General features: G+C 37.1%; 1 protein-coding gene across 1 annotated transcript; it reads left to right on the top strand.

The window, feature by feature from the left end:
- Positions 1-834: 834 nt before the first annotated feature.
- LOC128858231 (uncharacterized) lies at positions 835-7,131 on the top strand. Its single transcript, XM_054094323.1, has 2 exons — positions 835-1,524; positions 7,111-7,131. Exons 1-2 carry the CDS (start codon positions 835-837, stop codon positions 7,129-7,131), a joined length of 711 nt encoding a protein of 236 aa, XP_053950298.1.
- The last annotated feature ends 11,642 nt before the right edge of the window (positions 7,132-18,773 follow it).

Here is an 18,773-nt window from a genome sequence, read left to right as displayed (position 1 = left end):
GTCCGGTACTAGCCAGGGCACGACTCCGATCCTTCGGTAAGCCTTTCCTACAGCAAATTAAGGAGATCTCAAACATCGAGATAAAGGATTTGCTGCTATACTTGGACCTCACTAAATGGATCTGACTAGAAAAAAAAAAAAAAACAAAAAAAAACATCATCATCACACGAGATAGTGGTAGTAAAACGGTGCTGGTCACTAATTAGGAGCATATTCAGCTCAGAAATGCTCAACCACCTTAACAACAACAACAACAACACATAATATTTTAATATTTTTTATGAAAATTTAGCTGCATTGATAGCTCTCTCTTAACTTCAAAATTTTAAATTAGAAGAAGAATTAGTTAAAAGAAATCTTTAGATTTTTGACGTAACATTTTTTGCTAATTCACACCTTATTGTTAACAAAAGTGATTAATTCGACACTAATGATCATAAAAAATTAAACTGTAGACTACAATAATGCAGCATGATAAAATAATTTTAATAATTAATTCGCAAAACGGCCGAGTAACGAGTGGCGCTCCAATAATCTGCATATAAATACAATTCGTTATCCAAATATTGCCAAGAGGAGTATTGTTTCAAGCAATTGTGTAAATATTGTTTATACATTTATGCATTTCATAAAAAATAAAACCATAAATTGCAATATTGAATGCATTTTATATACTTTTTCGCCATTTAAAAATAGGTATCTTCATTCCGTATAAAAGTTAGTGCATAGTGGAAAAGAAATCATTCCAAACTCAACCATTTCTGAGTCGTATCGCATTTTTTGTTTTTGTTTTAGCGCCATAAAATACTATTAGTACAATAATATTTAATAAATATGCGTGCTTTTATCGTCCTGTGCTTGATTGCCGTTGCCTGGGCGGATATACAGGGCTACAATTATTATCCCAAAGAACACTCAAACGCCGGTATCTCCTTTGATCTCAACGATAGTAGTCGTGGACTAGGTGGCCCTGGCGGAAAAAATGATTTGGCAGGTGACAATGGGGCTGCGACTTCGGATTCACCTTCTTACTCTGCACCCGCTACTGAATTCGACAAGGTTTTTTACACCTACACCGCTAACGAAGAAGACTTCAATGAACCGGCTGGCAGCGAGCAAATTGTCACATCATTGAAAAAGAACCTGCGTGTCGTCCTCATCAAGGGCCCAGAGACTAATGGTTTGGAGAACGCTGCGCTCAACCTTGCCAGACAAGCTGCCGAACAGAAAACCGCCATTTACGTTTTACAAAAACAAGCCGATTTGAGTGATTTAGCCAACAAATTGCAGGCTCAGCATGATGTCCAGAGCCATAAGCCAGAGGTGCATTTCGTCAAGTATCGAACGGCAGAGGATGCGATCAACGCTCATCGCGCAATTCAATCTCAATACGACCAATTGGGTGGAAATTCTCAATCGCACGATGGTGGTTCTGCACCAGTCCACAATTTTGCGTCGCAGGCCACTTACCAGGCGCCACGTACTATTAGCTCTCCAAATGCTTCCTATTTACCTTCTTCGATCGTTCAAGCATAATACGAAATAATTTTAAATAGTTTGTTTAAACATATCCGGAATGTGATAGACCAACGAATATGGTTGTTTTTGTTGACTAATAATAATAAACTTGAAATAATTGAAATAATAAATATATCAAAAGCGAATTTAACAGGCAAAATTGTTTAATCAAAGTCGGGGCTTGAAAGCAGAGAACACACATCATTACGAGTATTTGTCTTGATTCAATTGATATTATTTATTATTGAATCATAATTATTTGTCTACTTACTTTTATGGAGATAGTTTGGTATCAACATAAATTTTTATGAGTATTTATAAGTCGTCTGATCGAGCCGCTTTGGCGTTGGACGGTCATATTTTCTGTTTGAAATAAATTTTTATATTCACACTGCTTTCATTAGCTTTAATATATTAAATAAATGTTTGCATTTATGTGAGTATGATTCCATCACATAGATATTCACACACTCAACACATAGGGTCGCAGGATTGTCGCCAGTTACCTTTCCGACAGAACCCTTCGCTATAAAACCGATGCTGGGGTAAAAGAGCACAAAATAACTGGGGGAGTTCCACAAGGCTCAGTCCTGGGACCCTTACTTTGGAACGTCATGTACGATGGAGTCTTGCGCCTCTGTATGCCTCTAGGGTCGCAAATCATTGGATTTGCTGACGACATAGCTGTTGTGGTCGTGGCCAAAACTCTCCGTCGAGCCGAAGAAACATGCAACCAGGCTGTCGGCATGGTAAAGAGATGGTTATGCAACAGTGGTCTAACTCTTGCGGACCATAAAACTGAAGTAGTATTAATTAGCAGCAGAAAGATTGTGGAGTCAGCTAATATAATGGTGGGCGACCATGGTATAGAACCGAAGCCATTCATTAAGTACCTGGGCGTAATAATTGACCGTAGGCCCAATTTCAAAGAGCACTTGGTGTACGCAAGCAGCAGGGCAGCAGAAGCAGTATCTGCGCTAACACGACTAATGATGAATGTTAGAGGCCCTAGGCAAAACAGCAGGAGACTTCTTAATACTGTGGTTTCATCGATTTTGCTGTACGCAGCTCCAGCATGGGCGGAAGCCACAAACTACAGCTCGTATGTGAAGTGTATGAAATCGGTGTACCGATTGAATGCCCTCATAGTGTGCTGCGCGTTTCGCACGGTATCGGAAGACGCCATTATGGTTATAACAGGGATACTCCCAATCAACCTAATGGCAACAGAGTATGCTGAAATCTACAAAAAAAAGCTACTTCAGAGCGGGTGACAATACGCAGGATAGCAAGAGAGCGTAGCCAGCGTTCATGGCAGGAAAAATGGAGCTCGTCTCCCAACGGACGCTGGACGTACCGTTTGATTCCCATAATTTCCAAATGGATTAACCGTGAACATGGACAGTTAGATTACTACCTGACCCAAATACTGACAGGACATGGGTGCTTCAAGTCCTACTTATACAGGTTTAAGCACGAAGACGACCCGTACTGTTCCCATTGTGCACCAACTGCAGAAGTCGCAGAACATGTTTTGTTTGGCTGTCCGCGATTTGCCTTAGAAAGGGAGGAACTAAGCACTAGGGTGGGGAAGCCAATTACGGCTGATAACCTAGTCGATATTATGATAGAGTCCGAAGAATATTGGTCCGTTGTATGTAATATGGCAAAAAAAGTAATCTCCAAACTGCGTCGCGCTCACTCAACACTCAACACATATACTCACTCGAATATATGTGTACGTATATATGTTTGAAAGAGTTTTGCAGTTATCTGAACACTATAAGCCTTGCCATAGATCTACGCAATTCTTAACAACTCCAGAGAAGATTATTCTACAGCCTTTGGGCCGTTTGTTCAAAGTCTGATCAAGGGTTTAATCAGAACATAATCGGAAAATGGATCAAAACGTGATTTCTTAATGTTAACTTCTGATAAAGTTTTCAGAAAAATAGCTACTGGTTATCTACAAACCAAAACAAACACTGACCGCTGATAGCAGTGAAAATAATAAATAATAATTAGTAAAATATTCACATAGTCAATCCTTTTGAGATGGAAAATGTCATTCCAAGCCATTATTCGATTAAGTTAACGGACCTTAGGAACAATTTCGTAATACCATGCTTCTTCCCTCTTAATTTGTATCATTCTAGTGAGACGTTTACGCGCTATGATCCACATGCTTTACAGGCACTACAGAGTTGTATGTTCCCACTCGGTGATTAGACAAGTTTACCTAAAATTAAACACTCGTATAAAGTTGTTTGATCACATACGAGCGGCTCCAAAGCCCTACGGCTTTGAACTTTCAACTCTCATCTTGTATTCGTGAGTCAAAATTGCGTTTGTTACAACCTTAATATAATCTGAGGACACTTTTTTACTTCCTTTTATGATCCAAATGTATATAAAAATACGAAAGAAAATACGAAGAACACGAAATTTTTGCAATGGGAAACGTTTAATAAATCTATAATCATTGGATATGTGCCTAAATTAAGTATCGATTGCTGTATGAAATTCTGGATATAGACTTGCAAGCGTAGAGCAAATCGTTGGGCATTTAACGTTTTGCAATATGCTAGACATACCCGACTAGAATTACAGTGAGGCATGCCGAAGAATCAGTTAGGCCCGAATTAGGCAGGCCTTACTGATGCACGCCTCACTATTACCTTACCAGGCCCACGTTAGGCAAGGCAAAGATTGGCATGCCAGAACAATACCAAATTTGGTTGTGGTCACGAAAATCTGTGGCAGTGTCTCACTTAGGCATAAATTGGAATCCCTAACTGATTTGTAGAAGGGCATCCGGACTATTACCGAAGTTCGGTTTTACGAACCTGCGCCTAATGAGGCAGATATGTGGCGATACCTTTCGGGACTTGGGCCTAGTTTGGCTGCTTTATGAGGCGCAAATTTGGAATGCGGTCTGCCTTATTTGCGCCTAATCACCGCCTTACCAAAATTTCTAGTCGGGTATCTGCATAAAATGCTTTTATAATTTTTAGAGCAATAAATAAATGCAAGGTGAATGAATTGAATGAATGGAATAGATTAGATTAAGTTTAATGGCACTATCATGCAAATTAATCTTCAAAATGTTTAAATACAGATGTTTGTGCATCTTATCATCAATAAAAACCATTTTTCCTATTCCAGGTGCAACTATGCACCCCTAAACCATTGCATTTCTTCCTCCGTGCTTAACGTTAGGAATACGATTTTATTCATTTTGTTCTATATTTTCTTTTCGCCAAACTTTTGGAGGCCTATCTGATCCGGAAACATTAAGTTTCGACTTGTAACTGAATATGACGTTTTCCCAAAAAGAATCTGACTCATTTATATAGAATTTGGCGAACTCCAATCTCTTCTTTCTGTTAATATCTGAAAGGTAGAGCTGGCGGCGTGCCACTCTGCTATGATAACCAGCGTTTTGCAGACAATTACGCACTGTTTGTGGGCATACTTTTTTATGCAAAGACTCTAGAATATTTTGGCATAATATCGTGGAGGTTATTTTGGGATTTTGCGCGACTGATGCTACTAAATACATATGTATGTTGCTTTCCGCACGTGAAGTCAATATTTTTCGCCTTCCTGCTTGGTGATGATTAGCTTTCAATTTACCAGTATTAACGTAATTAGCAATAACACTTTGCACCGTATAATGCGATTTGCCAATTTTTTGGCAATTTTCGCGCAGAGCCTTGTTTCTATGTACAATTTAATAACAATTCTCCGCACTTCGTCCCATTTTGCCACTTTCAATCGAAATATTACACGCAACTGAAACTGAATCAGCGAGAAAAACTATCAAGAAAACCTATGTATATTATTTCATTTTTAGCAATCTTAGTAAAAGCACAAACGATTTTTACTGTTACTTTGGAGCAACAATATCATGAACTGAAATTGTACGAATAATTGTTTTGCAGCATTTTGCTACGTCTGCCTGCTTTCCTTGGAATCCCTCATCAGAAATTTAACATTCTTACACTGACCCAAAAAAATATGTACATATTGTATATAGTCACAGCAAATATTTTGCGCAAAGCTAAAGTGTTTTACGTATTACGCGGGGTTTACGAATACATTGTGTGACCACTGTATATATATAATTGGGGCTTATACACATTATGGGTGTTTGGCCGAGCTTCTTCTCTTATTTGTGGTGTGCATCCGAACGGCAGATATTTTTAATGATGAGTTTTTCATAGCAGAAATACACTCGAAGGTTTGACATTGCCTGCCGAGGGGCGATTACTATTAGAAAACACGTTATCTTCATTTTGGTGTTTCACCGAGATTCGAACCTACGCTCTCTCCGAATTCCGAATGGTAGTCTCGCACCAACTCATTCGGGTACGGCGGCCGCTAAAACGTTTTTAATAGCCTGCTGTTTATTTGCACAAAAGAGTTTCCTGAAGTAAATATCCCAAGTCGGGGTTACCCTGTATGTTAATATATATTTAAGTAAATATGTAAATAAAATAAATATTTAAAGGAAAACGAATAATTTATAATACTTATTTAACATTCAATACTTTCATCCCTGGAACTTAAAGAATGTTTTTTGAGGTGTATGAGGCAGAACACGAGTTGCGGCATCGGCCATCTCTCCATACTTCACTATATACGAGGGGTGCCTTTTATAAGTCAGGATTTGGCAACCCTGGTGTTGCAATCTGGCAACTGACAGCTGTTTCGCAAAGTTTGATATTTTTTGGCTTTTACGTACTCAGAACGTTTTGAAATACCAGCGCTATTTGTATTGTTTACAGTAACTTAAAAGATTCATCTCGGTCCAAAAATGGAATTAAATCGTGAACATTTTCGTGCGATTATTTTTTAAAACTTTCGACGTGGATTAACTCAGCAACATTGCATTGATGAACTTAATTCATTTTTGGGCGATAAAGCTCCATCAAGGACCAGTGTTTATCGATGGTATGGTGAATTCAATCGTGGTCGTAGTTCACTCCAAGACGAATTTCGTGAAGTTCGTCCAAAATCAGTTGTTGTATCGAAAACCATTGATGCTGTGCGCGAACTGATATTGCAAGATCGTCATGTGACCTATCGTGAAATTGAGACAATCTTAGGCATTAGTGGGACCAGCATATATTCAATATTGCATAAACATTTGACTGTCAAAAAAATTTGTTCGCGTTGGATCCCACACAATTTGTCAATCGCTCAAAAAAAGGCTCGTGTCGATTGGTCGAAGGAAATGCTCGAAAAATACGATCGCGGGGCTTCGAAACACGTCTATTGTGAAAGGTGATGAATCATGGATTTACGCGTATGAGCCGGAAAGTAAACAGCACTCGACTGTATGGGTGTTTCAAGATGAGCCAAATCCAACAAAAATTGTTCGCGCACGAAGCACTTCCAAGCAAATGGTCGCCTGTTTTTTCAGAAAAACTGGACATGTCGCAACCATACCACTAGAACAACGCAGAACAGTAAATTCTGAGTGCTACACAACCATTTGTTTGCCAGTTGTCTTCCAAGAAATTAGGAAAACCAATCGCCAAAGACGGATCACTCTTCACCAGGACAATGCGAGCTCTCACACATCAGCTCAAACAACTGCGTTTTTAAGCACCCAAAACATCGAATTAATGGGTCATCCGCCGTATAGTCCTCACTTGGAACCGAATAATTTTTTTTTATTCCCGTACGTAAAAATCAAACTGAGAGGTCAACGTTTTTCGACACCTGAAGAAGCGGCTGCGGCATTCAGAATGCATGTTTTGGAGGTACCTCATTCAGAGTGGCAAAAGTGCTTCGACAATTGGTTCAAACGCATGCAAAAGTGTATAGATCTCCATGGAGAATATTTTGAAAAACAATAAAGTGATTTTCGATTATTAAAATTTGTTTTTGTTCTCTAATCCCGACATATAAAAGGCACTCCTCGTACTATTTGTAAGTGTTAAACATTTCTTTGACTTCATCTTCTCTTAGCGTTGTTGCTGTTTCTAAAAGGGCTTTTAAAAATCACAATTTAATGTCAACGTCATAAATAGTGACTATAGCATCATCCCAAGCGTCAGTCTAAATCTGGTAGTACTTCCCAAATCTTATTTCAACCTTTGCTGAGTATTTTGTATTTGATGTGCCATATGTTCCTTTCCTTTTTCTAAGGAAAATAAGATAAGCCAAAACTAAAAATATTTATTGAGTAAATAAATGTTTTAATTTCCCTGATGAGAGCACATTACATTTTCACTACCAATAAACAATAAATATTTTTCTTATTGTGGAAATCGAATTATTTATATTATCAATATTTTTACAGTAATCAGTGAAACAAAATTTTTATTGCAATTTTTTCCAGTAATCAGTAAAAAAATATATTGTATTTATTGCAATTTTTTCAGTAATCAACAAAACAATATTTTTACTCTTTACTGGTAATGCAAACTGAATTCAGTAAAAACTTCATTTACTGCATTTTTACTGTTACTGCAAAGTGTCCATCTATGCTAGGCACATACTCGAATAGATTCCAATCACACGCATTGTACTGTGTAAATAATTAAATATCATTCATAAAATAACATATAAATAACATTATTATATGGCTTATATCGACCTTTTTCCAATTTTTTACTATTTTTTCAGAAAGGAGATAAATTTATGCTCACTCTTCTCTTAATTCCAAATTGTGTCAATGAATTACGTAGCATTCGAAATCAGTTGTTAAACTTTACATAACCTTTTATAATTGAATCACGAGTTATTGTAAATTAAGTTTTGAGTCGTTTTTTTACAGGGATAATTAACTCCAAATCTGTTGGCACTAAAAAAAATGTTTAGTAACAAAGATTGTAGGGAATGAATTCAAGATAAATAATATATTTAAATTAAAAGATACAACAATCGTTTACCGTTACTCGTAGTTTTCATAATTTTATTCGTTAAAGTACAAATGAAAAACTTCCAAATAGCGACAAAATCTGAAATTCAAAAGTAAACAGATGGAACGCCCTAGAAATAGACAAAAATTCAAAAGGAGTTTGATATCTTTTCACTCAAGATATGTTATGTCTACAAATAAAGTTATTTGTATGAAGCTGGTATGAGGTATCTAGCTAACCGAAAATATGCCATCATTCGCACTGGACCGTTCCCGAGCTAACCGTGCCACATATGGAAAGAATAAGACATTTTAAGAATTATATTCATTTATTATTCTGACCTTTCTGTTTCAATCATTCTTCGTACTGAACTTTGAACTCTGTGAAGACATTCGTTCTCTGACAGCGCTTCGTGACCCTGTCACTTTGCATGCGATTATGTCTTTTTTACTCTGTCAACAAAATACACAACAAAAATAAAAAACCTTCTGCTTAGACGCACAACATGGGTACAGTTATATATGGTACATACATACATATATATAGATGCATAAGCATGCATGTGAATTAGTATTTGCATATGTGCGCCAAACAGAGAAAAGCAGAACAGAAGCCTGAATTATTTCATGCAAACTTTAGTTTCTTCTTTAGTATTTTCGAAATATTATATTTACTGTTTTGTTAATATAGTTAAGCGAAAATCACTAAATAATAAATTATACAACTGCGTAGTGTTGAAGCGAGCAATTCTAGGGAAGATTTTTGGAGCATTACGAGTTGGTGACAAAGAATACCGCGAACGATGGAACATTGGGCTTCATGACCTTTACGGCGACGTAACAAGGCACAGCGAATAAATATCCAGCGACTCCGCTGGCTCGGTCTTGTCGGATATAAATGCTTCAGCACTGCTTGTCTGCGGGATGTGCAGGAAAGATTTACTGCAGCAAGACTTGGCTTTACTAGACACCGGTTTACATGAGGAAGTAACGACTGGTGCCCTTTATTAGACTAGGCCAAAATCGTTTAAATGGTTATCGCACCAATCAAGAAGAAAGACCGCCAATCAAATGCCAGACCTGTAAAAATGTTTGAATGGGGTTGATGGGTTGGGCGACACTTTGTACATTAGTATGTGCATAACGTTTTTCTCACCGACTGAAAATAAATTATAGTGCCTAATTACGGCCGCCGTAGCTGAATGAATTGGTCTGTGACTACCACTCAGAAATGCACAGGTTTGAATCGCCGAGCATAACACATCAATTGATAGAAAAAGTTTTTTTCGGATGACGATCGCTGCTCGGCAGATAATGGCAAACCTATGAGTGAATTTCTGTCATGAAAAAACTCCTCATGAAAAACCTTCTGCAGTTCGGAGACGGCTTAAAACTTTAGGTAAAACTGGAAAAACATCAAAACACACACCACCAATAGGAGGGGGAGCTCGGCCCAGCTCACCATTTATATATGTAAATAAATAATAATATAGGTGACGCTCTTGGTCAATTAATTTGGGCCGTGTTTTTTTTTTTTTTGTTTTGTTATGTTACCACATCTATGATTAACGTTCCTACCATGGCAATTATCATCATTGCTTGACATTTGCAAAAGTTATGCTGGCTTGAGTAAATCTACCTCTGCACGTGTTTTCGATTTAAAAATAGATTTGAATTTACAACAAAGTGTTTGCATTAAAGCTGGATTCAATGGAGTGAAAGCCTTAGAAATCTTGGGAAACTGTTTCGGTAATGATACTAACTATAAAGAAAACAAGCTTTTAGGAACGCATGAACGCTTTAGAAGTGATCGTGGGTCCATCGAATATGACGAACGTAATGGCAGGCCATCGAAAACCGACGAAAATATTAAAAGTTTATCAATAACCGAAAAAAAAACAATTGGAGAACTTCAACCTTTGGTCCATTCAACTTATGGATCCGTTCAGGATATTATAGTTTATGGCTTGGGTTTGCGCCGTGTTGCTGCAAAGTTGGTCCCAAAGAATCTAAACTTCATGCAAAAAAGTGGCCGCGTTGGTATTGCCAAGAACATGATTTCCATGGCTGAGTCCGACACAACATTCATCAATTTGTCAATACAACACGCAACCTAGACCTCAGACAAGTGAGTGGAGACCTCCGAATGATCGAAGACCAAACAAATCATGTCGTTTTCAGTCAAAAAAGAAAGAATACGCACGGTTTTTATGGATTACAAAAGGTCAGACAGTTAATAAGAATTCTTTTTTAAATATTTATGTGAAGTAATTCCCTACGAACGGAAAAGATCTGTGGGAAAACAGCTCATGGATTTTGCACCATGATAACGCACCGTCGCACAGTGCAATCATTATCCGTGAATTTTTAACCAAGAACGAAACGAATACCATCCAAAAGCTATCGAGTTGACCTGGTGTGGCTTCCTGCAATTTTTTTCTACTTGATCGAATCAAAAAGCCACTATGGGGAACGCGTTTTAATAACCGAAAGGAAGTAATGGAAAAACGGAAGTCGGATCTGATGGATATACTGAAAATAGAGTTGCAGAAATATTTCGAGAGCAGGATCAAACGATGGCATAAGTGCGTTGAAGGCGATAGTATCACTTTTGAGGAATAAATTTGTATTTTCAATTATCTGAATATATTTCGGGAACGTTTTGGTTCAAGAGATATAGGTATGAATTTTTCTTCTTGAGGTTTTTAATCTGTACTATATTTCGCAAGTTGCATGCCAATCAGGAAATATTTATTTAATTCAAAACTTCATCTGCTTATAAATGCATCAGGCCGATAGCCTCAGCTACTAGTGCTTTTCGTAGTGTAATATAATTATTCATAATTATATTTCTAACAAATAAAAAAAATCACCAGAGTGCTTTCTAACCTTGGGAGTTCTACAGGAAGTAACAGAGCAAGCAAGCTCTTGGAATAATATCCATCAGCTTTGCTTGGAAAATTGCGTAAAAATTAATTATTACTACGGAAGCATTTGACAGCTGAGCTACTAAGCTCGAAGTTACTGTCGGAAATTAATAAACATTAGGCAACCAAATAAAACTCATAACGTATCATCCGTGAGACTCCAGCGATCTGATTGTTCCTACCTATTTGCCATGACAAAGGCTCAAAGGCCAGGGAAATGTGTGGGGTGATAGTATTAGTTTTTTTATGTCCAAATTGTTGCTTCACTTATATCTGATAACATTAGTTTGGGGAATTTAAGTTTCTTGGTATTATTATGAGACTTTATTGTTGATGACTCACGCGAATTAAAGACTCCACAGACTAGTTCACAGGTCATATTTTGCCTATATATGAAACTGACCTGACATATGAAACTGGCGGCCGCCGTAGCCGAAAAAGCTCCTCATAAAAATATCTGCCGTTCGGAGTCGGCTTGAAACTGTAGGCTCCTCCATTTGTGGAACAACATCAAGACGCACACCACAAATAGGATGAGGAGCTCGGCCAAACACCCAAAAAGGGTGTACGCGCCAATTATATATATTGTATAACCCGAACCCAAGCCGACCCGTACTTATCGAATTCGACAGTCGCCATATTATGATAATACAGATGAGTGTGTGTTAATCATTCGTTACTTCAAATTTATCTAACTGACAGATGGTTTTACGATTGATCTAAAGCAAAATAGGAATAAGTTTTCTGTGAAAGAGCTGAAAGCGCGCTTATCTACATACGCATGTGCATACATACAAGTATGGCTTGAATACAAACCGTAAGAAAACTTACACATTGGTATTCGTTGTTGTTTTATGTAGATACCATGCACTCCCATGTCAACCTTCAGACAGCCGTCAAACTCATTTACGACTATTTTGACAGCAAAAAATTTCTCACAAAATTAAAGCCATGCATTCGAAGTGCTGCTTTTGTGTATAGCATAACCGTTGTATCACACCCATTTCCGCATACCTTCTTGATATCTAGCTCAAGGGCCGGAATCGCGGGAAGTGTACAAGACATGCACGTACGCATCGACGCGTATTATTCACAGGTGTGCTCACCGCCAACGCCAGCTCACCTCGTGCTCTAACTACTACAAGCACCCACGCTCAATTTTCTTCAATCAATAATGTTGCATGTGGGTGTAAATTTTCGACACCATTTATAACAGGAAGACCAACATATCCACCACTTCCTTGCCTGCATCTTCAACGAGAGACTTCTTCAACTCCTTCCGCTTCTCGATGCTCTTATCGCCCTAAGTTTTATGTGGCATTCATTTATACGCACATATGTATGTATGTGTGTACTGAAATGGACTTGAATAAACACACAGTTAAGTGCATACATGTGTGTATAACTCAACGCAAACATATGTACTTGCGTATTTTCCAGTAGTTGTGAATATTTTCCTGGCTTTGAGTTTGAAGCATACTAATTTTTATTTTTCAGTCACGTAGCAAACGTGTTTGACAAAATATCATCTATTTAACATTGCAAAGTGGCAAGACAGATGGCGCTATTATTGCCATTCAAAACGTGCACTTTCCACCAGTGAAAAGAAAACAAAGTGCGGCGAGTTAGTGAAGGAATGTAAGTAAACGCCGGCATTAGCCATTGGAACTACAGTAATTACACAAAGTAAATGTTAAATAGTAAATATATATAAAGGGTGGTCCATATGATGATAGATTTTTAGAAATTTTTATTTTTTTATTTTTTATTTTATTACTATTGCAATCTAGTTAACAAAACTAATAAGCAATCCATTTTACATATATTTATATATTATTAATTAAATTAAAACATCTCAAGTAAAGACAAAATTTTATGAAAAGAGATCATGCGGTTTCGTCCTTTCTAATCTTCTCGTGAGGTCATCAGTTACAAGTAGTTTGGCTGCTTCATCATTGATGTGCTGGTGAAGTCTCTCTTTATGTTTATTTGCGAATTTTTTTATGATATCCGTAATGGTGTCTATATTACAATAAGATCCTTATGTAGATTGCAATTACGAATGTACCACGGCGCTCTAACGATGTCGCGTAATACTTTATTTTGGAATCGTTGAATGATGTTTTTGTTGCTTTCACTGGTGCAGCCCCAGAGCTGTATGCCATATGACCACACTGGTTTCAGTATTTGGTTGTATAAAAGTATTTTGTTATAAATAGAGAGTTTAGAATGTCGGCCTAACAGCCAATACATTTTCTTGTATTTAAGAATTAGCTCCTCGTGTTTTTTTTCTTGACATGTGCTTTCCATCTCAGCTTAGCATATAAGGTCATTCCTAGATATTTTGCCGTATTTGCATGCAGTATTGCCGTATTATTGATGAATATTGGTTTATAATTTATATTTCTATAAGTGAAGTCAATATGCACAGACTTGGTTTCGTTTAACTTGACACGCCATTTTTTGGTCCAATTTTGCATTGCACATACTGATGCTTGTAACTGCTGAATTGCTTCTACCTAAGTGTTTTTCATCAGTTGCTAATACTGCAGTATCATCGGCAGTTGTTGTATTGCTGCATGTGGGTATATCGTTAGTATACAAGAGATGCAAAACTGGCCCGAGTACACTGCCTTGCGGGACACCTGCATTAATATCTTTCAGTTCTGAATAGGCATCTGCTTGCTTTATTCTAAAGTATCTGCTCGTTAAGTAGGATTTTAAAATGTTTGAGTACTGGATTGGTAGAACTGCTTGAAGTTTATGGATTAGTCCCTCATGCCATACTTTATCAAAAGCTTGTGATACATCCAGGAATGCCGCAGAACAAATTTGTTTTTCTTCCAGTGATTTTTCAATTACATGAGTAATGCGGTGCACTTGATCAATCGTTGAGTGCTCATTTCGAAAACCAAATTGATGGTTTGGTACAAGGCATTTTGCATCTAACAATGGTTTTCATCTTTTTAGCAAGATTTTTTCAAAAATCTTAGATAAAATTGGTAACAACGATATTGGTCGGTATGATGACACATCGTGTGGTGGCTTTCCTGGTTTTGGAAGCATAATAACTTCCGCTATTTTCCATTGTTGCGGTACATATTCTAAACGAAATGCAGCATTAATCAAATGTGTCAATTTGACAATAGCATTATTTGGCAATTCTTTTAATATTTTCCCTGTTATAAGGTCATAACCGGGTGCTTTTTTCTATCTATTTTATTTTTAATAGTGTCCTTTACCTCTTTAAAGGAAGTCAAGGGGATTTTATCGATTTTTTGTGGAATAGGATGAGGTATATTTTCTAACTCATCTCCTTCGTTAGGATGAAAAATGTTTTGAAGATATTCGGCAAATCTCTCAGCTTTTTGTTCGTTAGATTTGGCCCAGCTGCCATCATAATTTTTGACGTGATAACGTCTTATAATTCGATTTAACAGGCTGCACGCACGAAAAAATGTGTCGTTACCTTGCTCATTAGTGTTACCTTGCTCATATGTCGTTACCTTGCTCATATGTCGTTACCTTGCTCATATGTCATTACCTTGCTCATTGCCGTTACCTTGCTCATTTGTCGTTACCTTGCTCATTGCATTGAATGAACTGCAAGCGAAAGCGCGGAACGAACGACAAAGCAAACAAAGCAAACGAACGGCAACGTTCGACATCTTGCTCTCTCCTACTTAAGTGAGCGTATATATGTATGTATATGCGCATATGTACATATATAAATTCACGTATTTGTATTTGCATATGCCTTCTTATTGATTATTATTAATTTGATTCACTTGAAGAATTTAAAATAAAACCAAGTTTGTTAATAATACCTGTTGTTTTAATGTTATTATTATTATTATATATGAAGGAAAAAATGTATGGTAATATTTACCATATACCTTATAAGATATGTTGTGTACTAATATATGTATATAAACATGCATATACATATACAATTTCGCGCAATTTTCAAAAAGAACAAATCTATATGTAAATATGCATACAAGTCATATGGACATATCAAATATACGAATCTATGTATTCCGTACGCAAGCAAATGTAAGCTAATGTGCTTGAACTGCAAGCGAGAGCGCGGAACGAACGACAAAGAGCACAATCGGTCCCCGCGTTCGGCAACGTTCGACATCTGGCTCTGTCCTACTTGAGTGAGCATATATATGTATGTATATGTATGTATATGCGCATTTGTATATAAATTCTTATTCTTGTATTTGCATATGTCTTCTTGCTGTGTGCATGGTAATGAACCATTTCTTTGTTGAGAATAGGACGATGATAGAAAAAGTAGAAAATGAAAGGGAGTGTTTCGAGTGTAAAGTGTCTTGAAAAAGGCAAATCGATGATGGTGCCTCTTAGTGTTGTTGACTTATTAACGCCTGATGCACAATCGAAATTGAAGATATCTTTCATGAATTTGATAAATGTTTCGTAATTTTTCACGTTTTTGTAAATGTAACTTGACCTATTCCATTGCAATTCCATTTACCTCCTCCTCTATATCCATACAAAATATCTATCAGACAAATAAAATAAAAATTTGTTTTGAAAATTGCAACCATTACATTAGTATTTTCTTATGACGTTGTCACGTTAAACTATCGTCAGTAAACTGACTTTACAGACAACCTCTTTTTATTGGTGGGGAATGCATAATAAGCCTTTTCAAGGTTTTAGTTGCCTTCCAAAGTGAATAGTCCGTACATTTATCGCTCGTTAAATTTTCTAGAGCATCTCTAATGGAGTCATTTTTAAGTTGTTTTATTTCTTCTTTTAGTTGTGTAGAGAGTTTATTGAGTTTGGCTTTGTCTTGTGGTGCTTTGGTTTGTTGCCATTTTCTTCTCAATCTACGTTTATTTTTTATTAGCATTAAAATCTCCCTCGGATAACTATTTGCTTTAAGTCTTCCTTTTATTTCCGGTGTGCATTGCCAGGCCGCTTGTTGGATAATTTTGATATATTTTTCGATTTCTTCGTCTAATTTCTTTCTCGATTTTATGGAAGCATTCAGATTTATATTTTCCTTTAGAATTAACTTAAAACTTTGCCAGTCGGTTTTATGATTCACGAGTGTTGGTTTGTTTATTTTTGATATTAAGTATTCGCTTAAAGTGAATACAATTGGTGAGTGATCAGAGTTTAAATCAGCGCTATCTTCTACTTGTAGATAGTTGCAACTGATATTTAATACTATGAGAAATTTAAAAAGAATTTTCTTTCGGTATGTTTGTGGAACACAATTTCATTCATGTTGCTGCTTCAAATGGCTTAACAGCAGTACATCCGGTAAACCCAGCTTTCTAAGAACTTGGTGACGGTTTCTAGCTCCATCTCATGAACGGCTTGCTCGTTAATGTATTGTTCCATTAAAATGGGTCCTTCACGGCACCTCACAAACAAATGCCTAACGGCATCAATTCCCAGCTCTGGGGTGGCCAATTGACCTCGACGAGAGGGCTGATAACACGATTACCGAACTTGGCGCTCAAATAATCGATTGTGGCATGGCACGCTATCTTACTTAAACCAAAGATGGTCCAAATCTTCATTCATTCAAATGTCTTCAATTTCCAAGGCCTAGTCCTTGACCGAAATGTCGTTTCCAGCAGCATTTCCAAAGAAAAATGGGCCAACGTTGCTGCCGCTCAAAATCCACACTAAACTGTCACTCTCTGATTAATTGGCTTCTCGATGATGACATACGGGTACGTTGTTCCCCAAATATGGAAGTTTGCTTCTTCACGTGGCGGTCGATACGAAAATGCGCTTCGATAGAAAATATCGTTTTGATTTATTTTCAATAATTGCAATATTTGAGCTACATTAGAGGTTTGGAATACTTCCTAACTTTGTTCAAGCATAAAGCGATTTATTTCGTTCCGCGTCGATATGATAATGACTTTCTGCCAAAACTTCCAGTGGGATCTGCCACTGTCAAAAGAACATGTAATTCAAAAAGGCCATTTTATGGGCCACCCTGTATATATTGCTACAGCTGGCTGCTGGATAATAAGATAGTGTATAAGTATGTACATATGTATACACAGTATATCTGAAACGAAAACCTTTTTGCTTTAAAATGTTCTAAGATGCCACTTCCCTAACTCAGTGCATAGTACACTAGATCAATTAGCAAAAAGTCACGAGTTTAAGTCGCAAAGAAGTTCCATACATGTCTGCGTGGAATATGCTTATTATAGCTTTCATTTCTTCCGCCTGTAAAGTTGCAAGTATTTGCACAAAATATCTTATTCCGAAGTGCAGTATATTTTCAATGAAATAAGAATCACATTAATAACTTGGGTAGAGTGGTTCCGATACGAGACTACGAGTAAATACTCGATACTTAGCACTCGATACTTAAAGCACTGCGTAATTTTCGTTCTCGAATCCTTCATGCAAGTACTCAGATGGGTATCGAGAATGCTGTTAGATTATTTATTTGTTTTTCTACCTCTTTACGAATTTTCATTTTGGATACATACATACATGAATTGTGCTGCTGTGGTTTGCGTCATTCATTCGTCGAATCTGAAGAAACCATTCTGCGAAGCAGCTTTCTGCTCTAAATTCAAATATAGGTATTTACTTCAGGGACCCTGTTGCTTATCCAAAAGCGGTCCTAGAGATTAAAGAGTTTACTAGGGCTCAAATTCATCTTGTCTTAAGCAGTCGTAAGTCGGATGAGGATATTGCGGTGAATAATGATTTTTGACGTTTTACTGAGGTTTCGCGTTTGGCCAACAAACAAGTAACAAAACACGATCTTGACCAATTTTCAAGATATTTACATACATATATGAATATAAAAATATATACTACTGTGGGCAAAAAGTAAGGTGAATTTATTTGTCAAACTTCGCGGGATTAAAATTTCGCTCTAGTTATTTTTTTCATGAGTTGGCAGCACTGTTAATAACATCTGGGCCAACTTTCATGTGAATGTCATTATCAGTAATATATTTACGCTTGTGTTTACCATACGACCAAGAGTGCATTTTTCGATTTTTACAATGTCTGAATTGATTGAGCAGAGAAGTGCCATCAAATTTTGTTTGCGAAATGAAATTTCGGCTGCGGAAACGTTTAGCATGCAGAAGGCATTTGGTGATTCGACCATGTCGCAGAAAAATGTTTATAAGAGGTATAAAGACTTCAAAGAGAGTCGAGAACGTGTTGATGACTTGGAGCGCTCCGGACGACCATCGACGTCAACAGATGACCAACACGTCAATAAAGTGAAGGAGTTAGTGCTCAAAAATCGTCGGGTGACTGTTAAAGACCTTACTGATATGATCGGAATATCAGAAGGATCTGTGAAAACCATTTTGAAAGACCATTTGGGCCTACGAAAAGTCGAATCTCGTTTGGTACCGAAAACTCTCAATTTCTTGGAAAAATGTCGTCGCGTTGATGTGTGTGAAACAATGCTTTCAGAC

The sequence above is a fragment of the Anastrepha ludens genome, chromosome 2, assembly GCF_028408465.1.
Source record: "Anastrepha ludens isolate Willacy chromosome 2, idAnaLude1.1, whole genome shotgun sequence".
Lineage (NCBI taxonomy): Eukaryota > Metazoa > Arthropoda > Insecta > Diptera > Tephritidae > Anastrepha > Anastrepha ludens.
This window is presented reverse-complemented; position numbering and strand designations above follow the sequence as displayed.